Source organism: Alligator mississippiensis, chromosome 2 (genome assembly GCF_030867095.1).
Source record: "Alligator mississippiensis isolate rAllMis1 chromosome 2, rAllMis1, whole genome shotgun sequence".
In the NCBI taxonomy this organism is placed as follows: domain Eukaryota; kingdom Metazoa; phylum Chordata; order Crocodylia; family Alligatoridae; genus Alligator; species Alligator mississippiensis.
The window spans coordinates 177,446,377-177,472,394 of NC_081825.1; the positions used below are offsets into that span (position 1 = coordinate 177,446,377).

General features: G+C 48.7%; 1 protein-coding gene across 1 annotated transcript; it reads left to right on the forward strand.

Moving 5' to 3' along the window:
- Positions 1-5,538: 5,538 nt before the first annotated feature.
- On the forward strand, positions 5,539-24,287 carry LOC102562866 (pepsin A). Its single transcript, XM_019485280.2, has 9 exons — positions 5,539-5,594; positions 11,109-11,265; positions 13,039-13,156; positions 14,146-14,264; positions 15,033-15,232; positions 17,297-17,413; positions 17,898-18,042; positions 18,512-18,610; positions 24,091-24,287. Exons 1-9 carry the CDS (start codon positions 5,539-5,541, stop codon positions 24,238-24,240), a joined length of 1,161 nt encoding a protein of 386 aa, XP_019340825.1. The 3' UTR covers positions 24,241-24,287.
- The last annotated feature ends 1,731 nt before the right edge of the window (positions 24,288-26,018 follow it).

Consider the following 26,018-nt stretch of genomic DNA (forward strand, 5'->3'; position numbering starts at 1 on the left):
CCCTGATAAACTAGGGAATGGTTTAAAATGAACTGAAAGATATTCAGTAAGGACAAGTGCACCTTACCCCACACCCGTTGGAGCCACCTGCCCTTACACACACAGTAAATATATAATTAAATCATATGTCTTTAAGTAAGGTATTGCACAATTCTCTTACAACAGTTTGGTCAAAACTTGAGACAAGTATCTTAAATATCAAATTGGCAAATAATCTCTGAGTACTAGTATGTTCAAACAGAGAAACAGGCATTGCCCTTGGCACGTAGGTATAAAAAATGCCACGTATTTGCTAATGTCTGATTTGCAAATCAAATACAAACTTGGGAGAGATTTGGTGATTGCAGGCACACTCTCTAGAGCATTTGATTAAAGCAGAGTTGAGCAAACTTCAAAGCAAAGTAATGTAGTCAATTTGATTTTTGAAAAACTGAAGTCTCAGATGAAGTGTGGACTCTAGGTGAGACATTGCCAGCATTGAACAGAGTGAAAGATTTACTTCCATTGACTTGCAAACAACTCCTTTTAATATAACCCTTTTAATAGTCCTGACTTTTCTGCTTTTCTGCAACACTGCTGGCTCATATTCAGCTTTTGTTCCACTGTAACCCCTAGATTCATTTCTGTGTCATGCAGTCTAGCCAGTCATTCCCCAGTCTCTGTTTATGTGTGAAGCTTTTTTATCCCAAATGTAGGATTTGGTATTTGTCCTTGCTGAATTTAATTTGATTAATTTTAGACCACATGCTGAGCTCTACGATACAGCACCAGTAGAAAAATGGACTTACTGCCACCTGACAGCACTGATAATGCAAGGCAGACATGCAAGTCCAAGTGGTAGTGACAGCTACCTCAGGGCTCAGGTCAGTAATATTGATCAGTTAAGCTGGTAGGCTGGTTATAAGTATGTAGCTATTATTCAGTTATGTTTGGAAAAGGAAGACATGATCTTGGGAACTGGACTTTTGAAATGTTTAGCCTTCCAACAACAATAAGCCAGTAGGAAGGAACACTGAAAGAGCACATGTTCTTTTAAGCAGAGGCAGATGGAGATGCATGGCAGAATAGAGCACAGCTGCTTCAAGCATCTGGATGAAGAATCAGTATTGACCATGGCACATCTCAACCACCTAGACCAGGATGAGAGATGAGCATGGAGAGAGCCTCAGGAAACTGCTAGGATACAAGACCGGAGTTGGCAGCCGGGGACAAGGCAGGTCTGTGTTCTGCATGCATATACTATACTGTGGCCTTGTCAGGTTTAAGGTCTGCTAATCAAGATATCCATTGCCAGGTGTATATAAGGCCATGCATATCAAATAGTCAGATCAATGCATGGAGTCATAGGGATAGACTCTTTGGCTTCTCTAATCAGAAAAAAGGGCCCACTTGGTGACAACAGGCTGCCATCATAACAGCATCTGAGGCACGCCCTCTCCCAACTCATACCACCTATTGCCGCCAAACAACCAGTGAGTATCCAGGGATCAGATGAGACCTGCAGGCCTACAAGTGATTTTCTGGGTTAAATCATAAGCCCCTGAGCCAGCTAATTCCCAGCTTGTGTCCAGATGGCAATGGGAGAGAACAAGATGCAAAAGGCTTCATGTTTGGTTCCTGAACTTACCAGGTCAGGCCAGTTCCCTTGGTTGTAAATGTTTTTAATAGGGTTTTTTTGTCAAGCCATTAACTTCATCATGTATGTTCCTCAGAAGTTTTAATGATCAGCAGGGATCCAGGTTTTCCATTTCCCATGGGAAAACGGAGAAAAATGCTGATTTTCTCCTTTACCTGAGGAAAGCATGGATTTTTTACATTTTGATGGAGAAACCCATGGATTTTGCACTTTTTCAAAGAGCTCTCTGCAGGCTGGCAGAGTTCCAGCCTGCAAGGCACTGCGGAGGGGTGGGAGGAGGGCAGTCAAGTAGGGAGCACTATGTGTATGTATGTGCACATGGCTGCCAGGCATGCTGGAGAACAGCTCCTGAAGGTAAGGGGGGGGGGGGGGCATTGTGACCCCCATAGGGAGGGACTTGGGCAGGGCTGGGGCTGCTGCACAGCCAGGGACTGTGTGGGGCTTGGGGCGTGGGGCCAAAATGTGTAGCCACAGGGACCCATTGGTGAGTGGGATGGGGCTGGGGGGGGGGGGGGGGACCAGATGGCCGGCTTCCCACCGCTGCGCTCACTCCTGGCGGGGCAGGGGAAACACATGCCCCCAGATTTGTGTGCGGGGCAGAGGTGGGTGTGGGCTGCCCAATGCAGGCTCAGGCTCCCTGCCCTGCTGCCCTCCCCTGGGGCTCCACAGCCCAGCAGGTCTAACCCAAAGCTCCTTGCCACTGCAAGCTCCATGCTGCCCTGGCAAGGCATCCCCTGCCTGCACAGGGGGCAGCAGCGGGGGGCAAAACCCCATGCTACAACCCCTGCTGCTGCCACGCAGGAAGGGGATGCCTCACCAGGGCAACGTGAGCTCACAGCAGCAAGCAGCTTCCCCGCATGGCCCTGCTCTGCAGAAGCCTGGGGGAAAGGCAGCAGGGCGGGGAGCCCAACTGAGCCCACAGCAGGCAGCCCATGCCTACCCCCACCCCATGCACAGATCTGGGGAGTATGGGTCCCCCTGCCTCCCGAGAGTGCACGCAGTGGCAGGGAGCCAGCCCCACCCCCTGCCCAAGCCTGCAGTAGGCTTGCAGGCAGCAGATGTGGGGGGAGCCAGGCTCTGTGCTCTGCTCCTCTGCAGCAGCTGCTGTCTCGTGCAGGCAGCAGCCAAAGTTCGGGTGCTGCTGTAGGGGGAAAGGAGTTGTGCACCTGGATCCCTGGCCCTGTAGCCCTGGCAGCTGGGGTCTCGCTCTGGCAGAATGGGCTGGGGGAGCAGGGGGCTGTGGGTGGGGAGTGAGGGGCATCAGCAGAGCTGGGTGTTGTGGGAGGGCATGATGGGCACCAGCAAGGCTAGGGGGCTGCAGGTTGGGAATGAGGGGCCTGGACCTGCATTCTGTGAGTTAAGTGGGCAAGGGGAGCTCTGATTTTCCATGATAAAAAACCCAAAATCAAATTTATAGGTATTTAGAATTTTTTTATTATAATGATTGAGGCACTAGTAGGCTTCCAAATTGTTTAAAATTGTAAATATATATAAAAAAAAACATTGTGTTCAACTGATACATACATATAGATAGATAGATAGATAGATAGATAGATAGATAGATAGATAGATAGATAGATAGATAGAATGGCCTTTCATTTTAATCGTGGATTTTGGGTTTTTAAGATACATACATACACACACATATATATAGATATAGATATATAGTGGCCTTTTATTTTAATCATGGATTTTGGGTTTTTAATCAGAGTATTTGCCATTTTTTATCAGGGAAAACCAGGTTCCCTGGTGATCAGGACTTCTTGGTGGACAGAGATCATGGAGCACAAGGCCTCAGTAGCAGAAGCAGAGAGTTATGATGCTGTCCTCTGACTGCAAAGCCCCTGCCTTCAAATCCTGTCCCTACCTCAAGCTGCTGTGCGTGAGGCTCTCTCATCACTACTGTTACAGAATCACAGAAGCACAGGAAATGAGGGCTGGAAAGGGCCACAGGAGGTCATCTAGTTCAAACCCCTGCTTCAAGCAGGACTATTCCCAATTACATCACCCCAGGCAAGGCTTTGTGTAGCTGGGTCTTAAAAATCTCCAAGGATGGAGATTATACAACCTCTCCGGGTAGCTTGTTCCAGTGTTTTACTACCCTCCTTGTGAGAATTTTTCCTAATATCTAACCTAAACTTCCCTTGCTGCAACTTGAGACTATTGTTCCTTGTTATAACAATTGCAATACAACCTATTATGATCAGTCAGTCAACTTGGTTTAGAAAAGCTACATTTTGAAATAGCATGTCAAGACTGAGAAGCATCTGCAGAGCTCTTTGAAGATTTAAGACTGGAATAGCAAGAGGTATAATAAGATGTGATTGATTTGTTCTGCTTCCAGTAGCAGAGCAGTGCCTAAGGTTATCTCTAGTTGCAGATTTCTCAAACCAAATTTTCTTCCTTCAGTCCTGGGATCTCCTTTGCTTTTTGCTGAAACATCTGGAATTGGGAATGGAAAGTAAATTCAACTCATTAGCAGCTCTAATACCAAATATCCCATATCACAGAATCCAGGCAACAGGCCACATCTGAATATGGTGCTTTATTTCACCAACCCTGCAGCTCCATGCCAAACCTGATCTAATAGCATCTAGAAACAGTTTATTTTTGCACAACATCATGAAGAGAGGCCTGCCAAGTACCAGATCCATTTGTTTGGGCTGTTTTGCTAGGACAATGTCATTCCCACCATTTGATATTTGTCCCCACAGGGTCAGGAGCCTGATACCCAGTATGATAAATACAAAATAAAGGCTGCTTTCTAATCTAATGCAATTATCCTTGTGATTTCAGGTGAGGCAACTCTCCTGGCATATGGGCACATAGTCTGGGATGCCCAAGTCTAATGGATGGTTTCATGTCAGGAACATGACGGCTGCAGTGTTAGGGCTAAGCAGTGGGACTTCATCATGCATCCAGAGCACTGGGATGCAACATGTTCCCAGCCCAGATAATCCCCTTGCACATGGGAGCCATCCAAGAACTCCACCCTGAGGTCTACATCACCATCACCTTCTCCCCTCTCAAGGGAGAGTTGGTCATCTCCCTGCTTCTTCCACTCCAGCAATGGTCTCTGTAGTCCACCAACCCCCTCATTCTGTCATTCTCAAAAACAGTTTACCATTTGCTCTCACACATATCAAAGGCTGTCACTTCTTGCTCCCTTAGGATCAATCCTAAAACAAGTCTGAACATCTCATCCTTCCCCACATTTGTCTGTCCAACCTAGAACTAGATGGAGAGCACTGAATGTGGAAATAAGACTGTCCCTATGGAAATGTATGAGCTGGAATCAGTGTCCCAGATGTGAAAGGCTCCATAATCCACTGCCTGAGTCAGCCAGCTGATCCGACCCATGGGTGCCTGACATCCTGTTTCCCAGTCCTGTGACTTCAGCTCTCTCTGAGGACCTGGGATCAAATTAAAATGGTGCCAAAGATGTGGAAAACTCCAGACCTCATCCCATGAAAGAACCTTTGCTCCTAATATGGGGCCAGGACGGAGCCAGTGACCAAGAGGCAAATGTTTCTGCATTCCCATTGCCATTCCTTTGCACGTCCTGTGCTGTTGATTAAACCAACTTGGAGACATTGCTTTTCAAATGTTAGTCAGGAAACATTCCCTTCCACTCACTCATTCCCACTAGGTGATGCCCCTTTTTTCTTAGGTCACAGCCTTAGTGAAGGTTAGAACCTACAAATTTTGAGAATTTTCCAAATCTTTCCTTTAAGGACATTTAGATAGATCTTATCATGGAGGTTTGCATTTCTAATCAGTGTCATTAAAGAGATATGCTAGGTTCTGTGCTGTATGTATAAAAGGAGCAATGCTCAAACATCGGTCACCTTTTCAGTACTCACTCTTTCTTAGCATCAACAACTTGGGCATAAGGGAACATCATGAAATGGCTGGTGCTGCTGAGTTTGGTGGCACTCTCACAGTGCCTTGTGACAAAGTGAGTATCGCGAAATATGTTGCTTTGGTTTAGTTGGCTTGGTTTTGTCTCACTTTTTGAACCCAAACAGCCAAAAAAATTCACGTTCTTAATTATTGTGAAGGTTAGAAGAAGAAACTGATCATGGAGTCAGGTCTTTCTTTGATGCAATTCTGAAGGCACAATTTCCAGGTTCCTTGGATGCAGCAGGAATAAAACAGGAGGTGATAATTTATTTGTACACAGTACTGTGTCCTTCAACCAACACTTGGCTTTGTTTTCTTTTTCTCAGGGCCACATTCCCAGTATTTATGTCTGTATATTGGGGACTTCTTTGCAGTCTTTTCTTTCAGCTTCTAGAGATTTTGTGCTGTGTCTTTCAGATGTATAAACTGCCTTAGAACAATGCACTGTCAAAACCCCGCCACCTGCACATGCCTTCGTTTTCAGCAGTAACATGTGCCTGTCCCTGGGGTGAGAACTGCTATTATTTAAGCCATCTGGTCACCTAAGAGATCTTAAGGACTTCTCAGAACTATCTTAATTGAACACCAGTGATTACACCCCTCAAAAGTGTAAAAGTTAGAAAAAAAATTAACCCAAGTTTCAGTAACACCCTATATCTTCCTGGCAGGTTAGAAAAGCACTTATCCAGAATGGTTTATACAGGGATGATCCTGCCTTGAGCAGGGGGTTGGACTAAATGACCTCTGCAGGTCCCTTCCAGCCCTGTTTTCTATGTTTGCCTTTACTCTATCATCTCAATGGAGTCTCAAGTTGTGTCTTTCTGAATAAACCAATCCCAGGCTGGCAAAAAGTAAATAATGTAATGCTGATGCAGTCTTTAAACTACTTGTTTGTTTACAGTGTCTTCCTGTCTAGGAATATTCATATCCCCCCAAAAGTATCTTACTCCCATTCAAATGTTCATAGGAACATAGGAAAGTAGGCCTGGAAGAGACCTCATGAGGTCGTCTAGTTCAGTCTCCTACTCAAGGACCACTACTAAACACCATTCCAGCCAAGTGGCTGTCTAACCTGCTCTTGAAAATTTTTAGGGATGGAGATTTCACAGTTCCTTTAAGTAGCCTGTTCCAATGCTTGACCATCCTCATAGTCAGAAAGCTCCTTTTAATCTCTTATCTAAATTTCCCCTGCAGAAGCTTGAGGCAATTGCTCCTAGTCCTGTCCTCTACAGCCACAGAGAAACAGCCTGCCTCCATCCTATCTGCAATTGTCATTCAGGAATTTGAAGACTTATCAAATCCCCACTCAGGCTTCACTTCTTCAGATTAAATAACTCTAGTTCTTTCAGCCTTTCCTTATAAATTGTGTTTTGGAGGCCTCTAATCATTTTTGTTACTGGGCACTGGACTCTTTCCAAGAATGGCTTCTTTGATCATTTTTTCCAAGATCTTCCCAGGGATTGAGGTCAAACTGATTGGCCTGTAGTTTCCTGGGTCTTCTTTCCTCCCTTTCTTGAAGATAGGCACTACATTAGCCCTCTTCCAATCTTCAAATACTCTGCTCGAGCGCCACGAGTTCTTGAATATCCTTGCCAGTGGCTGTGCTATGATGTCTGCCAGTTCCTTTAGCACTCTTGGGTGCAACCTATCTGGACCAGCTGACTCATGGGGGTCCAGCCTCTCAACGTGCTCCTTCACAAGATCTATGCCAATAGTAGGCATATATTCCCCTCACCCTGGTCATCCCGCACCATGTTAGGCAAGGTGGTCCCTTTGGGCTGGTGAAAAACCAATGCAAAGTAATCATTAAGCGGATTGGCTTTTTCTTGGGTGTCAAGAGTCAGCTGCCTCAATTGGTTTAGCAGGGGTCCAATGTTGCCCTTGTTTTTCTTTTGACTCCCCACATATCTGAAGAAGAACTTTTTATTGTCCTTGAGTCGTGTAGCCAGTTTGAGTTTGGTTTCAGCCTTGGCTTTCCTAGTCCACACCCTACAGGTGCAGACCAGTATGGAATACTCCTCCTTAGTGATGTTTCCTGTTTTCCATCCTTTATAAGCCACTCTTTTTAGGTGTAGGAGGTCCATGAGCTCTATGTTGAGCCAAGGGGTTGCTGAGCCCTTTTACCACCTTTTCTACCTCAGTTTGTCTCACCCTCCTCAGCCCATGACCCATAGCCAGAAGGATCAAGGAAAAAACCACCCGTGCCCCCAACCCTCTGAGCCCCACTCCCAGAGCCCTGCAGTCATTCATGACCTGGCTGGGATTGCTCCGAGCCGTGTCATTTGTGCCCACATGGATAAGGAGCATGGGGTAGTGGTCAGAGGACAGGATAAATTTGGGGATCCTCTCAGCCACATCCCAGATACGGGCTCCCAGGAGGCAGCAGACCTCCCGGGCTAAGGGGTCAGGGCAGCAGATTGCTCCCTCTGTCCCCCTCAGGATGGAGTTTTCCACAATGACCACTTTGCATTTCATCTTAGGGATGGTAGCTGCTCATGTTTCTTCCTCACTTGCAGGAGCTGGCAGCTCTGCAGGTTCTACTGGTGCTGTGAGGGGTTTGTACCTGTTGCAGAGATCTGGGGGGGGTGACCTCCGAGCCTTGGGGCCAGATACGACCTTTGTCCAAACCCCTGGCTGAACAGTATGCAAGTGCCTCTTGGCCTCCCTTGTCCTGGCAGGCAACCTAGCTCTTTCCTCTTCTTTTTTTGGGTGAAGGGCCTGGCAGTAGGAGTCAATCTCCTGTTCACTATCCTTGATGGCCCACAGCCTCTGCACCATGGTCTGGAGTTCCACTATCTGGCATTCCAGAGACTCCAATACAGAGCAAACTTCACAAGGGGAGGTTGCAATGTTCCTAACCTCATGTGCCTGCAGTCATGCCAGGTAGCCTCCACAGCCGAGAGCCAGGGGCTCTGTCTGAATGGAGGCCAGAACCATGGGTTCTGTCTGGGTGGAGGCCTCAGCAGTACCAGAGTGGGGGATCCCGCCACTGGGGGGAACCTCTGGGTGTGATGCGTGCCACCCACCATGGCACAGATAGTAGTCTGGCTACTACTGTGCCAACCGTTCTCTTCAGGCTCGCCACATAGGGCCTCATGCCCCTCCTGCTTGCCTTCCTGCACAAACTCACATGATAACTCATGCACCAGGCCAAAAGCACTCCTGTTTGCGTGCTCTGTTCACGAGGCTCTGATTGCATGGATTCCTGGGGGGGTTGGGTGACGTAGGAAGAAGTCTTGCTCTGGAGCCAGGGCCAAACTGCAGCTTCTGCCATTGGCAGGCCCTTTTAAACTCTGTACATGTGTAGTAGGGTCCACCAGTGCCTCACTTCTCTTGGGGAACTGAGGGGTCCTTCTCTGGTGGGAACACAGAGAAGGGCACAGGTAAGTACGCCCCCCCTCCTCCCCATCTCATGCACCGGATGGCACCGGTTGCCTGGCTCCCTGGGGGGCTGGGCCAAATAGGAGCCGGGGGGTGGGGGGCGAGGCAGGACCCTCCTAAGTTCCTCAGCTGCCCTGCAGCTGAAATAACTCCCACCCACTGTGGACCACACCTACCTGCCGGCTGCGCTGGAGGTTGGGGTCAGGGTCTGCTGAGGTCCTGTTGGGAATCCCAGGGCTCACGGGGACCCAATGGGGTTCTTCTCATGCATCTCACTCTGGAGCCGGGGCCAAGCTGCCCCTCAGAGTAGGGGCCAAACTGATATAATCATTTCGAATTTTGTGATCTCTTTCCTGATATCTAGGCTGCCTCGATCCCTGTCTCCTGTGTCATCATCCTGAAGGACCCCAAAAAAGCATTCAGTTAAACATTTGCAGATTATTAGATCACCTTTGCTCTCCACTCTATCTTCACTGCATAGCAGGCCTAATCCCTCTTCCTTGTTTTTTATTATATAGCTAAAGAACCATGTATTATTTTATTTTATTTATTTTATTTTTTGCAAAGTCTAACACATGGTGACTTGAGACAGTCTTCCTTGTGGATCTGGCCCCCTTTCTGCTCTTCATAGGCTTTTTTCTTAAACCCACTAACCAAACACCCACATGAACTTAGGAATGGTCTCTGTCTATCCTTTTACACATGGTCATTCATGGAGCCTTCCCCTACAAGTTCCCCCTTCCTCCCTGGTTTGGGATGCACATTCCAAATTGGTTATTGTATCTTTGAATTACAGAAATCACAAACCTCCACATTCAAGTCCCAGAGCTCTGCAAGCCTTCTGCCTCCATTAACTAGTTTCCATCATTTCTCAAAGTCTGTCCTTTTGAAATTGAAAAAACATCAATTTATGATCCAAGGTTGTTTGCTATGACCCCCCACTCTTCTAAAACATCACTGCTGACTACAATTGCATCTAAAACAGCAATATATCCATTTAATTCAATGACCATTTGGTAAATGAATCCATGAATTATCACAACCAAGAATATCTGGGCTTTATCAGAATTAGAAGCCTTTATTCTGTACTCTATACCTAGAAATTTAAAGGTTTCTATAATGACATGTTTCCCAGTAGCATCTCTCTCACACACAAAGAGATTTCTATTTCTGAAGGTCTGACCCTTGAAGTTTAAGGTAGACCTCTAGCACTAACTCTGTAGAATTAATATTATATTCCTTACCCAAAATGATTTGACTTGAAAAGACTCTTTTATCCCCACAATCTTTTTTTTGAATGCTTTACATTCTCTCACATCATTAATGCACAATTCTTACTGAGCTCTATTTCTGTCTTTCCTGAATGAACTGCGCCTTTTGAAACCTGTATCAGAGTTGGACTGCTCAAATTGGTTGCTAAGCCACCTTCCCCCCCTTTCCACCTTTCTAGCCATTCATATGGGCTCTGAAGTTCAGATGAGCCTAATAAGTCTCCCCAGGGAATTTCTCTCAGAAATATTGGGTGTCTGCATCATCCAATGGGGTTAAAAACTATTGTAAAGGTAAGTGGGTCCAGCTCCAAATCCAGACAGCTGACTCCCTCTGTGCTCTGTTACATTTTGATCTCCTGTATAAGGTGATTTCTCCACTCCATAAGCCCTAGCTGCAACTTCCCTTTGTTTGTGAGATCTAAATTGACCAAATCTTTCCTGGCCACTCTTATTTCCCAACAAACTTTCTGCCCTTTCTGAAAACCCTCCAGATGCTACTTTAATATATTTCACAGCTGTTTATTTCCTGTGATAAATTCCTCTGACCATCCTTGAGTTCTGTCAGACTTCACTCTTTATGCTATATTCATTGAATAGGAGATCAGTCCCTAAATTTTCTCCTGGGAAATTAGATTTAGCATGGTGGATCCTGCAGATGCTATTATATTACATACGGCCTGGGATTTTTCAGGTTCCAAAAAAAAAGTATCTGCCCAAATCCTAGTGACTTGTAAAATGGTTTTTGTACCCAATACCCTACATCTTTTTTTTCTTCAGATAATCCCAGCTATAATAATAAAATGTATTATTGCAATGTGCAATGTATGCACAAATGCTGGGCTGATCTGTATTTCTTGAACACAAAGCTTGTCTATTACTATTATTAATCAATTGCTCACTACGCCCTTCTTGTTCAGAGTTCCATTGAAGAAAAGAAAACCCCTGAGGATGACGCTTAAGGAACAGGGCTTGCTGCTGGATTTCCTGAAGAATCACCATTACAACTTAGGCTCCAAGTACATCCCTGGTATCATCAACGAGGATGCCACTGAGCCCATGAAAAACAGTCTCGATGTGAGTATGCCAGGGCACTGGCTATGGTATATACTCTCCAGGTTGTCTTGCAGTCTCAATGGTATACCCAGAAGAACTGGCCAGACCCCAGGGGGAAAAAAAGACGATCTTGTAACACAGGTAGTTCCTGGTTATGTACTCTCCAATCGAAGGGAAAGGTTAGCAGGACAGGTACACTGTGGGATGAAACTGTTGCCTGCATGCAGTTTCCCTCCTTCCCCTATAGAGCCAAGCCAGGATACTCTGTGAACTGAACTATATACAAATGTATTAATAAAATAAACCATAGGAAGGAATATATATAAATATAAATAAATACACACACACAAAAAAAACATGGTATTATATGCAATATATGTACACTCCTTTACCCTCCCCCCCCCCCCCCCCCCCCACTCAGGATACAGGTAAGTAAACCGGAATAAAGGATAAAGATCAGGTAATATGAAACTCTATTGAAATACCAACTCACAACCATAAAATGCAAATACACACAATATGAGGCACTGACTCACAAAATATAAGGCGCATGAAGGTGCAGAGGAACTCTGTAAGGGACACCAAGGTCCAGGCTGTTCTGGAGCAGTGGCTGTGCCCCAGTGACAAGAAAATGGGGGAGAAGATCCCCAGTGCCCTTCTGGCCTTCTTCACCCCAGTCAGAATATCCCCTGAGAAAGAAAAGCCTTTTGCTCACGGTAGGAGACCCATGCCACCTTGCGTGGCGCCGAGGTCTCTGTCTGTTCCCGGGCACTCCAGGCACAGGCCTGCGCCAGGTTCCTGGCCTCGTGCCAGGGGGTTGCAAACCTGAGCTGCCCCGAGCATGTCCCAGGGCCCCAGTCCACTCCCAGACCCACCGTGCAGTGCTGTCTGCACCAACTTCCTGGCCTCGTGCCAAGGGTTGGAGACCCGAACTGCCTCCAAGAGGCTCCCAGGGTCTCTCTTTGTACACCGCTCATGCACCAAGTGCCTGGCTCCGTGCCAGGGGTTGGAGACCCGAGCTACCTTGTGCAGCTCCCAATGTCCTACTATGTGCACCAAGCTGTGCACCAACATCATGCTCCTCAGCAGCAGGGCTGGCATGGCTGTTTGCCACTCCCATCCAGCAAAAAGGTCTTCAGGGTCTTCAGGACAACTGTTCTGCCCTGCTGGCCAGCTCTTACCAGCTCTTCTTTTCCTCCTCTCTTCTCTGTTCCTCATCGCAGCCACCCATGTGCTGGGCACGCAGCTCTTTTATTCCCTCAGGAGGCTCTGCCCCCAGATTATGAATGGACCAATCAGAGAGAGGGGATGTGCTGTCCTCAACTAGGTCTGGCTCTTAGTCTCCCCCCCACCCCTGGGGCAGGGGTAGGGCAAGCTCCTCCTTTGCCATCACCTGATTGGTGGGAAATCCCCATCAATCCTTTGAAGCCCTTTCCAAGTCAGTAGCTGGGCAGCTGTCAGCAAGCCCACCACAATTTAATAAATGTACCTCACTCCTTTTACAACCAATTTTCCAAACCACCACTGGCCAATGTGCCACCTCCCTGCTGCCAGAAACCCTCCAATACCAAACTGCCAGCTATGAGGAGCAGAGCAGGGCAAACTCATTACCAGAGAAACACCAGCCCAGGCTTTGTTCCTAACATGGGTTCCTTGGCCCTGTCCGTTCCTTGGCCCTGTCCTTCAACTGGTGCAAATCAGCTGGAAAAAAAGCTCTTCTTTACAACAGATGAGGATCACCCACACACGGAAATGGCTTTCTCTTCCTAAAACATTTCTCTCTTGCTTTTACAGCTTCAGTATTTTGGGACCATCTCCATTGGCACCCCAGCCCAGGAGTTCACCGTCCTCTTTGACACCGGCTCCTCCAACCTGTGGGTGCCCTCTGTGTACTGCTCCAGCCCAGCCTGCAGTAAGCCACATATAAATTCTCTTGCCTTTGGACACAAACAAGCAATAGGTGTCCCTATACCACCTTCTCCCTAGCTGTGCAGTATGATGCTATCTGACAGAGAATGGGTCCTAGCAGGACTATGTCCCAACTTGCTCATGGTGAGTGGTGTGGATTTACTGCATCCACACAAATCCCATATCACGCCAATTCTCATTGTTCTATGTGAAGCTCAGCTCAGGAAATCAGGCATATCAGGGATGGAAACTGCCCCAAGTGAGACTAGGCCCCTTCAAAGGTGAGATATAGCCTGGGGCCTGCTGCCTGAGAGTCACTATCTGCCTAGAGCTAAGATCAGCAGAGTCCCTCAGAAAGAGTCCTCCTATATGTAGGGAAGAAGGGTGGCAGAGGTGGGTCACTGACAAAAGTGTGCTCTATGTAGGGCTCTAGCCAAGCTGGGAAGCCCATTTCTGTGAGGGAGCATCTATGGAGGCTAAAGTAGCTTTGGGTGGGGATCTCTGCTCCGTGAAGGGTATGAAATCCTGGTAGAAGCTTTTGGTGATGATGCGGGGGGTGGGGGTGCAGCAGTTCAGGTTTCATTAACCTTTGTGTAATGGTAAGGGTACCTGGAGATTTAGGCACATGGCAAGCTCAACCATGGGGGACAGAGCCCCATTCAGGGATGGGGTAGTGCTCAAGACCAAACCCCATTCAATGGCCAGAGCAGGAGCTTATCCCAGCAGAGATTAGAAGTGAGCCACTCAGGTTCAGGCCATAGAGCTCAGTGGCAAAGACTTCCTCCTCGTGGTATGTGCTGCAACTGCATTTTGTCCAGAGGAGTATTTAGCAAAGACTGTGATCATTAGCACAAAAGCTGCTACCTGCCTTGGATGGCAAAATACAAAATGTCCTCATCACCCAGTCCTTCCAACAGTTAGCACTGCCCTGTTCTCCTTTTGTGGATCCAGGAAGGGTCAGTCTGTGACAATTCAATTCTGCTGTCCCTGCAGAAAACCACCACAGCTTCAACCCAAAGAAGTCGTCCACCTACCAGGCCACCAATGAGAGCATCTCCATCCAGTACGGCACTGGCAGCATGACTGGATTCCTGGCTTATGACATCATCCATGTAAATCCCTGCTAAATTCTCAAAGTTTCTGGAGTGGAGAAGGGGGAAAATAAGGACCAGATGGCATTGGGGAGTTGAAATAGAAATTACATGGGGTGCGAATACGGGAAGAGAATAGAAAAAAATAGAAAGGGAAAAGAAGAGGGAAGATGAAGGCAGGAAGCAAGCCAGAGATCATCGTATTATCATTCCATGCCCCCAGGGTTTCTATTTACCCACTTTCAGGCACAAGGTATCCACAGTGCTGACTCCTGTCGAACCGCCAGGGTGCGTGAATCCCACTAACCTCTATTGCTGTCTTCACAGGCCCCACATGGTCAGTGACTGGTGGAGATTCTCCTTTCCAAGCCAGTGCGGCTAAGTTCTCTCTCTGCAGTCAGGATGTAGTTAGACTAGTCCAGATCAGAGGCAAGTCTGAAGGAGTCAAAGTGCTTTCAGAATGTTCTTGATACTTCTAATGTCTATGTAGCCAATTTTAATACCAAGGCTACATTCAGTACACATTCCCATCAGTCACTCTGTCCAGTGAATTACACCTGTAAAACCACCCAGTTCAGCAGAAAGGTGCTACAGGGAAGGAGACCTAAGCCCAGCCCCAAACCACTCACCCCAGCTGTTTATGGGCAAAATCCATTTGAGGAGGGAGGACACAGTGTAAGGAACTTCTGAGCTAGTGCAGAGACTCCCTGCTCCATAAGTTTCCTCTACTATGACCACACAGCTTTCCCCAGGATGCAACATATCTGATTATCACATCCCTTCCCCAAGGTTGGAGGCATTCCAGTCACCCACCAGATCTTTGGCCTGAGTGAGTCTGAGCCTGGACCCTTCCTCTCTTATGCCGCCTTTGATGGGATCCTGGGTCTGGCTTTTCCCAGCATCTCTGCCTCTGCAGCCACCCCCGTCTTTGACAACATGATGAGCCAAGATTTGGTGTCCCAGGACCTCTTCTCCGTCTTCCTGAGTTCGTAAGTCAGGGCTGGAGACAGCCCCTCTGCCAGCAGTGAAACTCCCAGTTCTGTAGTGCCTCTGACATAGAGGAATCCCAGAGATGTTTAACCAGAAATCTCCAAAGGCAGGCCCCTCCCTGTAGTGAAATGCAGAAGCTGTTCTATGCTGGTGGCAAAAGAGGTTTTGGGGGGAACCACATAACAGCAACCCTAATGAAAACTGCAGAAGACATAGTTTATACTGGGAAAAATCCAGAGGTATAGCAAAGCAGCTCCATGCCCAGGGCATTTCGAATGTACAGGGAACCATAGGCTGCTGCTGTGTCATCTGCAGTGGCACAATCAGGTGCCACTGCAATGGTGGCTAGTTTTGAGTCCTCTTCCCACAGAGGCAGCACCTGAGGCTGCTGCCACAGTCACCATATCTCAGTTACACTACTGGAAGAACCTAGTTTCTAGAACCAATGAGAAAAAAAGCTTGATAAAAAATGGTTATCTGGGGACAAGAAATCAAAAACAGATCTGTTTCCATTTAGAAATACTGTCCAGGAGCGTTTGTAGATGATACTTTAAAGCGGGTTTAAAGTGGGTTAAATGCCTTTTGCACCAGTTCAATGGCATTGCTGTTTGCACATTTGAACGTTTGGCATATTGAACGTTAATTCCAACTGCTGTAGCACATTCAGCAGTGTAATGCACCTTAAATGACTTTGGGATACGGCAAATGACTTTGGGGCGCTACAAACTAAAACACCTCCGAGGAGTTTTAGTTTTCTACCCTACAGCCACGGAGGGACAAACCAGGCTCCATGTGGCTCAGGGGCTGTGTAGGGAGACCATGCAGGCAGCCCGGCAGCAGCCCAGGAAGGCAGGCTCTACAGAAGGAAAAAAAAAGCAGCGAACCTGATGTTTTTTCCCCCTCCCCCCGGAGCCTGCCTGCGCTGTGTGGGGGCCTGATGCTGCCCTCCATGGCTGTGGTGCCCCCTGGGACTGCCCGAGCTGGCAGGTGCCACCTGGGGGAGGCCACTGCTGCTGTGGAGAGAAACACCAGCCCCCAACCCACAGCTCAGGGACCTCTCTGCCTGCCAGCAGCTTGCTCTCCCTTCCTCACCGCTGGAGAGGCAGGTAAGGATCGGGCTCCAACGGGGGTGTACATGACACGGGAATTTACTTTGCCCTAAATTGAAGCAGTGTTTTTAAAAAAAACCTGTTTCAGTTTAGGGAGAATTAAACCCCCATGTCATGTACAAATGCCCCACATGTTCAATGGGCAGATTACTTCCAGGATCTCTTTCTCAGATGCTCCTCCATGGGCTGGTCTCCTTCACTGGGCTGTATCTCCCATGATGCAGCAAGGTGAGGGGAAGTAGCTGTATGCTGGGAGTCCCCTGCCATAGGAACCCTGAGTTGGCAAAAAGCTGACATTTTTGGTAGGGCATGGGTTTTGGGGTTTTTTTTGCAAACAGAAAGTGTCAAAATCCTACTTCCTATCAACACTAGCTTTGAAGAAAAATGTTCCTTTGGTGCAGGAGGTCCCTTAGACAGAATTTTACCACTACACTATTCAACATCCTCTTTGTAAAAAGTGACAGGGATCAGGTAACAGCCATATTATAGCCTAAAAAGGGGGCAGAGGGAACTATCTTCCTGGGCAACTGGCATTAGTCTGATTCCAAGTCTAGTATGGTCCAAAGAAGTCACACATGACTCTGAAGCTCAGTATTTTCTAATATTAAACTGGGCCCATGTTCTCAGTACTGTTTTGGAAAGAAGAGCTTCACTTGTTGAGGCACAGCATTTAGGCCTTTTCTCAGACCTCTTTCATCCAGGTGTTGCTCAGAACCAGCTCATCTTAGCTTTTGAAATATGGCAAGATGAAAATGTAAGACAATATCAAAGCAAATACTAACACTCAGCTGTTGCTATTCCCTGTCCCCTGGCACCTTGTCCCAAATCCAGCACAAAATAAGGACATACCAACACAAAGTGCTCTGCTCCCACCCTGTTCCTGTTATCTCAGCAATTGTATCTATAGCCAATCAGTCCTGCATCTGACATGAGTTTCCTCTCTCTGTTCCCTAGTGATGAAAAGAATGGGAGCTTTGTGATGTTTGGTGGCATCGATTCATCTTACTACTCGGGGAGCCTCAAATGGATACCTCTGTCTGCTGAAACTTACTGGCAAATCACTGTGGACAGGTAAATTTCAGTATATGGTCCTTCTCCCTCATAAAAGACAAGCAAAATTGGAGTCCTGAAAAGATGAGAGGCAGGGAACCAGCTAGCACCTTCCACAGAGCCACAGGCAGAGAGCTTACTAACAAGGAGTGAGTTTTTTTGCACCAGGAACACTTTCCCATTTGTCCAGGTTTACTTAGCAACATGGAGAGTGGAAGGTAGTCACACAATCTCCTGACACCTCTTCTGGACTGCTTCATGGGATCATCTACTGACAGAAGGTGGTAGGACAAATAGTGACACCCAACAGCAAAGGAAGGAATCTAGGGTGAGACAGCAGGGGAAAGTTCTTGGCAGTTAGAACAATGGGGCTATAGGAGAGCTCCCCCCAAACAGGAGTCTCGTGAGATGATCCTGGGCTGAGTGGAAATGGGAGCAGAAGTCTTCTAGGGCATTCACCTGACTTCTCTCTCACTCTCTCACTCTCTCTTTCTCTCTCTCTCAGGATCAGCATGAATGGCCAAGCCATTGCTTGTGGTAATGGCTGTCAAGCCATCATTGACACTGGCACCTCTTTGCTGGCCGGACCTCCTGATGCCGTCTCCAGCATTCAGTCGCTCATTGGTGCCAAGGAGGACCTCTATGGCGAGGTTAGGCACAGAGGAGGGATGGGTATTGCCAGAGGTCTGTTACATTTGGGTGATATCGATCCCTTAATCCCAAGCCACTGATCCTCCATGCACCTTGCCCACAGGCTGCAGTCAGCAAGGATGGGGTTCTACAGGGTTGTGTGTCAATTACCCTGGCATTTCCACTAAGCAAACAGCCACATGAATTTAGGAATGGTCTCTGTCTCCCTCTACAGGCCAAACTATGTATAGGCTCATCAATCTAGTCTTGGCTGAGCTGATAAAGCCAACCTTTCAGCCTGCTTTAGAGGCTTGTGGTGCCTCTAAGGGATCCAGGGTGCCAGGCTGAGTCCCTAGAAATTACTCAGTCACAGTGTTATCCCCATCTGTAGTCTAATCATGCAACCACATCTTCCGCCATGATCCTTCTGTCTCAGTGGTAAGATTTTTTACTCATCTTTTTCTCTATGTATTGCCTTCCTCCCTGCAGTACACGATGAACTGCAACGCCAGCAATATACTGCCTGACATTGTTTTCACCATCAACGGCATTGACTTCCCTCTGCCAGCCAGTGCCTATGTCTTTAATGTGAGTAGAGAAGAACACCTTGAGGCCTTTTGGTGCGGGCTTGTATCCAAGGTTATCCCATTGGCACCCTGCAAATCCAGGACATGAGGATGCAGGAGACAACTCAGTCTGACCATAGTACAGGGGATGCATGGAGCTCCTCCCCTAAAGGTGTATGAAAGGAGGGGCAGTCAAAGTCAAGTGAAGCCCACAGTAAACTGATGGACAGGAAGTCCATGAGGTCAGCCTACAGAACTGGCCACCTCAGGATAACCCTACAGAAGAAGGGAGCTGACAGGAAGTGATCAGTTAGACTAAGAACTAGGCAGTTAGATTAAGAGGCATCACTCCAAGATGTCCATTTTTTCAGATCTGAGAGAAGTTCTCCCCCTGACTGTGGCAGAGCACCTTTGTGTGCTTGCCACTTTAAGGGCATATGCAGGCTGCAGAGGAGCCTGCAAAGGGGTACGGCAGAGAGACACCCCTTCTTCCCCCCCAAAAAAAGGATTTTAAGGGAGGGAGAAGGCTAAGCAGGCTGTGAGGCAGCCTGCAGGTGACTGCAGAGTCAATCAGGTGGTCACATGATAGCCAGGAGGCCGCCTGATTGGAGCAGGGCAGAGCAGCCTTGAGTATAAAAGCAGGCCATGAGGAGCAGAGCCTGGAGTTGTTGCAGGGATGCTGCTGGAGCAACATTGCCCAGCTTGAGCTCTGCTGCTCCCAGGAACAGCTTGGAGGTCAAGGGCAGGAACTATGGGGATGGAAGAGGTTCCTATGGACTGGGGGGTGGGGTCCCAAGCCCTGAGGAAATGGCTATGAGCCTAGGGAGGGCGAGACCAGCCTAGGAAGGGGTCTTAGAGTGTGGGATTACTGAGGGGCTGGGCAAACCCTGGATTACATCTGGTGGTGAGGCCAGGGGCTCAGATGAGCCCAGTGGAGAAAAGGGCTGCCTTGTATAAGACCTTGGGGACACCAGGACAGCCCAGTAAGAAATGATGGCTTTATGGTGGGGCCCAGAGGGGACTGCTGCTGAGTAGGGAGTTCAACTGCTGCTACACTGCCGCCAGGGAATCTCAACTGGTCAAAGCAAGAGGGCCAAGGCCAAAGGGCACCTAAGCCCACCGTGAGGCCAGGGATGCAGAGAGCTACTGGCACCCCAACTGGTCTGTGGTGGGGCCAAAGCCTAAAAGAGGCTGAAGGTCCCTTCAGTTGGGGGGGCACATCACTCTCAAAGAGAGGATAGGTGGTCAGCTGCCCAGCACGCTGAGATGATGGAGGCTGACATGCAGCTTCCTGAGGGGAGGTATCCTACAAGGAGCCTGAGAGTGAAGGGGCCAGTGACTGAGAGAAGCCATGAGATGAAGGCTGCAAAAGGGGGCCCAGGGGAGAGAGCATCCCAGGTACAACATCCAGGAGTCCAGTGTAAGGAAGGAGGACCAGGGGAGGTAGGCCTGCATTTGGTCCTGGGGAATGACCTAAAACTATACCCTGCTGGGGTGGATGGTGTGGTGGGGCTGCCAATGGCAGGGCAATCCTCAGGAAAGTCACAGAAGTTGAGTTTACAGAAGATTAGGGTGAAAGGGACCTTGTGAGATCATCAGGTTCAGCCCCCCTGCTCTAGGCAGGAAAGACTGCTGGGGCCAAAACCCTAGCAAGGTGTGCATCCAGTATCCTTTTTAAAATCTCCAGGGTAGGTGCCTGCACCACCCCTGCTGGGAGTCTATTCCAGAGTCTGGTCAAATGAACCAGGTAAAGAAGTTTTTTCTTATATCCAGCCTGAAACTTTCTTCTAGGAGTTTATGACTGTTGCTACTGGTTTTCCCCTAGGGTGCTTTGTTAAATAGTTGTTCACCTAGCCCCTGATGCTCTCCCCTAATATATTTGTAAGCTGCCACCAAATCCCCCCAAAGTCTTTTCTTTTCTAGGCTGAACAGTTGCATATCTGTCAGCCTTTCCTTGTATGGCTTGTTCTTCAGGCCTCTAATCATATGAGCAAGGTTCCCTCTAAGGTGCGCGCATGCGCACCTTGCACAACTAGAAGTGTGGCCACGCACAGCCTTTTCAAGGCCGCGCACCAGGAGAGGCTGGGGCAGGAGCCTGGTGCGAGCTCCACCGGCTCCAGGACACTGCTCCACTCCCCCACATGACCTCAGGGAGTGAGGAGGCACATGGCATCAGGGCCAGGGAGCAGAGCAGTGTCCCGGAGCTGGCGGAGCCTCACTGGGGCAGGCAGTGGCTCCTCCCCAAGGTGAGGCAAGGCAGGGATGGAGGCTGGCATGGGTTCTGCCGGCTCCGAGGAAGTGCTGCACTCCCTGGCCCTGATGCAGGGGAGCAGAGCACTTCCCCGGAGCTGGCAGAGCCCATGCCAGCCCTCGGCTCCAGCCCCTGGCCCTTGGCTTCGGCCCCCAGCCCCAGCCTCTTGGCTCAATCCCCCGGCCCCAGCCTCCAGCCCCCAGCTCCAGCTTCCAGCCCCTGGCCCCCAACTCCAGCCTCCGGCCCCTAGCCTCAGTCTCTTGGCTCCAGCCTTTGGCCCCAGCCTCTGGCCCCCAGCCCCCGGCCCCAGCTCCTCAGCTCCAGTCTCCAGCCCCCAGCCTCTCAGCTCCAGCCTCCAGCCCCAGCCCCCAACCTCCAGCCCCCAGCTCCAGCCTCTGGCCCCTGACCCCCAGCTCCAGCCTCCAGTCCCTGGCCCCAGCCTCCAGCTCTCAGCCTCTCAGATCCAACCCCAGCCTCCGGCCCCCAGCCTTTTGGCTCCAGCCCCCAGCTCCAGCCTCCAGCCTCTTGGCTCCAGCCTCCGGCCCCCAGCCCCCAGCCTCCAGGCCCCAGCCTCCAGCCCCCTTCGATAAGTGTCCCACGCCAGACCAAGGTGACGTGCTCACAGACCAAGGCAGCGCGCCCATGGACCGCTACTCCTTAGAAGGAACATTGCATATGAATGACTCTTCTCTGGACTCCCTCAAGCTTCTCCGCATCCTTCTTGAATTATGGCACCCAGAACTGGACACAGTAGTCCAGCTGCTGTGTAGAGTGGGAGAATAACTTCCTTAGTTTTGCTTGAGATGCATTGGTTGCTGCATGCCAGGGTATTGTTTGCTCTGCTAACTGTAGCATCACAGTGGTGGCTTATATTCATTTTATGTTCAGTTATGACCATTCATTCGTCTTCATTAATGATGTGGACATTAGACTCAGAAGTGGACTGGCCAAGTTCACCGATGACACCAAACTTTGGGGCAAAGCATCCACACCTGAAGACAGGAGGGCGATCCAAGCTTACCTGGACAGGCTCAGCAAATGGGCAGACGAGAACCTGATGGTGTTTAACACTGAAAAATGCAAGGTTCTCCACCTTGGGAGGAAAAACCTGCAGCATCCTTATAAGCTTGGCAGTGCTACGCTGGCTAGTACTATGGAAGAAAGAGACTTGGGGGTCATCATTGACCACAAGGTGAACATGAGCCTGCAATGCAATGCTGTGGCTAGTAAAGCGACCAAAATGCTGGCTTGCATCCATAGATGCTTCTCAAACAAATCCCGGGATGTCATTCTCCCCTTGTACTCGGCCTTGGTGAGTCTGCAGCTGGAGTACTGCATCCAGTTTTGGGCCCCACAATTCAAAAAGGATGTGGAGAAGCTTGAGAGAGTCCAGAGAAGGGCCACGCGCATGATCAGAGGTCAGGAAAACAGATCTTACGATGACAGGCTGAGATCTATGAGACCCTTAAGCCTGGAAAAGAGCAGGCTCAGGGGTGATCTGATGGCCACCTATAAGTTTATCAGGGGTTACCACCAGTATCTGGGGGAACATTTGTTCACCAGACCTCCCCAAGGGATGATGAGGTTGAACGGTTATAAACTACAGCAAGACCATTTCAGGCTGGACATAAGGAAGAATTTCTTTACTGTCCGAGCCCCCAAGGTCTGGAATAGCCTAACATCAGAGGTGGTTCAAGCGCCTACATTGAACACCTTCAAGAGTAAATTGAATGACCCCAGCTGACTTCCTGCCCTTCAGGCAGGGGGCTGGACTTGATGATCTTCCAAGGTCCCTTCCAGCCCTAATGTCTTTGAAATCTATGAAATCTATTAAATGACCCCCCACCAGGTCCCTTTCAGGCATGGTGCTAGCTAGTGTAGCACCACTGAGCCTGTAAGTTTGTTGCAGATTTTTCCTCCCCAGGTGGAGTCACTTCACACTTCTCAGTGTTGAATAGCATCTGGTTCTGGTCCACCCATCTAACTATGCCTCCCTAGTGAATGGCGAGTATGGGGTGCTGGAAAGTCTCAGCCCCTGCTGCCTTGTGGGTAAGACCCTGTGAAGGGGAAAGGCTAAGGGAGCACACCCCGACAGAAAAGCAACAGGTACAGGCAACAACATGGAGGCCAGGAGGGCCTGAGGCCCAATGTCTGACAGTGAGGGTTGGGTGACAACATGGGGGCCAGAAGGACCCAAGGCCAAAGGACTAAATGAGTGTGGCCTAGTGAGAGGCCTAAAGGAGAGAGAGGTCCAGGTATGTCAACAGACACCTGTGGCACATGGCGCATAAGGCCCCACAGCCCCAGTGATGGGGCAGAGTAGTGACCCCAGAAAGGGGCAGAGTGTGAGGGGCTTGGAGCCCAATGAGAGGCAGGGAACCCAGAGCACATTGGAAACTGAGGCCCCTGTGAGAGGGCGTGTGGCCAAGGTAAGTCTGAGGATGCCTGAAGTCAAGTCTGGGCCAGAGGCCAAGTGGGGCCCAGCAACGGGGCCAGGGAAATAATAGTGGGTAGTGATTTTTGGATGCTATCTTCAAGGCATGGGACACAGTAAAGGGAGGTTGGAGCTGTGTATTACGCCCTTGGCATCAGGACATAAAATGGGCAGCCTCCTGCATTTTTCTATCTGTTTTGTTTGATACATCAAGGCATGGCAGGAAAGGCAGGGTGGACTGCCCTAAACAGGTGGGTGGGCCAACACTGTGACAGGCCCTGGGGAAAGCCTCCTGTCACACTGACACACAATAAGTGTGCTTTCTTTTGAGCTGAAAGGGGTCAGCTGTTGTTTCAGCACAGTAACACTTCCTGGCAGCTGGAAGAAGACAGGAGGAAGTTTATATCCACTTACAACCACAGTGAGATTTAGGGTGGCAGAATAAAGCAGCCCCCACAGGAAGTTGGCTAAGACATTGGAGACAGCTGCCTCTCTCTTAATAAGGGATACTTAATTAGTACAAGTATTGAGGACCTAGCATTTAAAGTGCATTTGAAAGGGATTATACCTTACATCCCTGTGGCACCAGGTCAGTACTGACTTGCACTACTTTCTGCAGCCCCTCACTGTCCCTGAGGTGTTTCCTGTTCAGGCCATGGACAACCTAAATACTGCTTACATTTGGAGTTCTGACGAGATCCCAACCTAAAAAAGCACATGTGCAGATCCCTTGTGGGACATCTCCTAAGCAGGATCTCCAGGGGTCACTGGAGTTTATGCCTCAGTAATCACCATGTCCCTCTCTTCCATGCTGCAGATGTCTGGCTCTTGCCAGAGTGGCTTCCAAAGTATTGACATCACTACTGCCAAAGGAGAGCTCTGGATCCTTGGTGATATCTTCATCCGCCAGTACTACACCGTCTTTGACAGGGGGAACAACAAGGTGGGCCTGGCCCCTGTGGTGTAAATGCAACACCGTTCCCAGGACATGGTCACAGAGTGCTAGTCCAGGACAGTCTCCATCTCTCTATCTGAGCTGGGAGTTAACACACTCTATATCGCAGCCCGGACTCGTTCTGCTGTCCTGTAGCTATAACCATACTGGAATAAAGCATTTAAAAAAAGAACTGAATCACTCCAGTCACTTGATAGACTGTATGCAGGCCCTGCTTCAATGGGAAGAAGTGGAAATGCCCATGCAGATCTTGTACTAATTCATGTCAGTCACAACCTGTATCTCCCTCTGCCAATCCAGTCCTGTGCTGAGCCTCTTTTCTCCTAGATCACCAACACATGTCTACTGAGCCCCTTCCTCTCTGCAGGCTTATATAATATATTTAAACATTCCTAAATATTCCAGAAACTTCTCAAACTGCAAGTTGATTCTCACTTTTGCCCCAGATAATTCAGTTCCAGGCATATTAAAGTCCTTTTCTAAACTGATTTACTCAGAGGCTATGAGGATGCATGGAAAACTAGCAACAAGGTGGTCTTTACTGAAAAAAAGTGTTTAGATCTTTGAATTTAGACATCTAAAAATATTTAGATCTTTGGATTTGAGTTGTTACAGTTGCAACTCACCAGCAAGTATACATAGCGGCACCCACTTCAGTAGAAATCATTTTCTCAAATTTTTGTTTCATTCAGAATTAACTAATAAACAGGTTAGCACTGAAGAAAACTAACAAACCTGTACTATAAAATGCTTAACGCCAAAGTACAGGAAGAAGCCATATTCTGAATCAGAATCTTGAAGGGAAAAGGGAAGGACAGAGCATAGTGGGTTTTTTCCCCATTTGTTTCTCTTTCACAGGTTTAAAATGGACATGGAGGTTAGAGAAGGTCCAGAGGCAGGCAACAAAAATGATAAAGGCAAGGTTGAAAAAGGAGAGGTTGAGGTTGAAAGAAGTAGACGTGTTCAGCTTGTGGAAAAGGCAATTAAGAGGGGACATGATAGCAGTCTTCAGATATATGAAGGGCTTCCATAAGAGGGAAACCACTTTTTCTCTCTTGCTGCAGAGAACAGGATGTGGATCAGTGGCCTGAAGTTGCAGAAAAATAGGTTTAGTTTGGCCACCAGGAAAAACTTCTTCACTGTTAGCAGTGGCAATGTGTAGGGGGTGCACGGGGATGCACCCCCTGACCAGCCACGCCTGCCACTTAGGTGACAGGCAGGGGGGGCAGGCAGGAGCACTGGTGCCCCCGCTGCAAGCGCCGGCCAGGGAGTGGAGTGCTCCCAGAAGCAGCCGCAGACACTTTTGGAAGCAGCTGCAGCGATTAGCTGCAAGAGACACCACTCCCCTACCCCCCTTTGCTGACTGGTCACTGGGGTGGGACATGTGCCCCCCCTGACTAAGGCAGCACCAGTTGCCTATGACTGTTAGAACAGCGAGGCAATTGAATTAACTGCCTAGGGAAGTTTTGGGATCTCCATCCTTGAAGGTTTTCAAGAAGATGCTGGATAAGCACTGAACAGAAATGATCTAGGAGTAGCTATGCGTGCAGTTATCTGTAAAGAGCAACAGCTAGAAGCCCAAGAGATCCCTTCCTCTCCTCCCCCCACCCCACATCTGCCCTCACATGAATTGCTGAGAGATGAGAAGAGCTCTGCAGCCTAAAGCAGGTGGCTATTGGAGATAACCATGCTCAACAGCAGGAAAATGAAGCAGAGCTTCACAATTTGCCTTAGTTAGAAAACAAGATGAAAGGATGCGAGATAAGTTTATGGAGGAGCTACAGAAAGCA

Excerpts from the sequence above, each read along its gene's own strand:
- LOC102562866 (XM_019485280.2), top strand. The coding sequence starts at position 5,539 with ATGAAATGGCTGGTGCTGCTGAGTTTGGTGGCACTCTCACAGTGCCTT. Across the intron at positions 15,233-17,296 it reads TTCTCCGTCTTCCTGAGTTC|TGATGAAAAGAATGGGAGCT; the intron begins GTAAGTCAGGGC and ends TCTGTTCCCTAG. Across the intron at positions 18,043-18,511 it reads AGGAGGACCTCTATGGCGAG|TACACGATGAACTGCAACGC; the intron begins GTTAGGCACAGA and ends TCCTCCCTGCAG.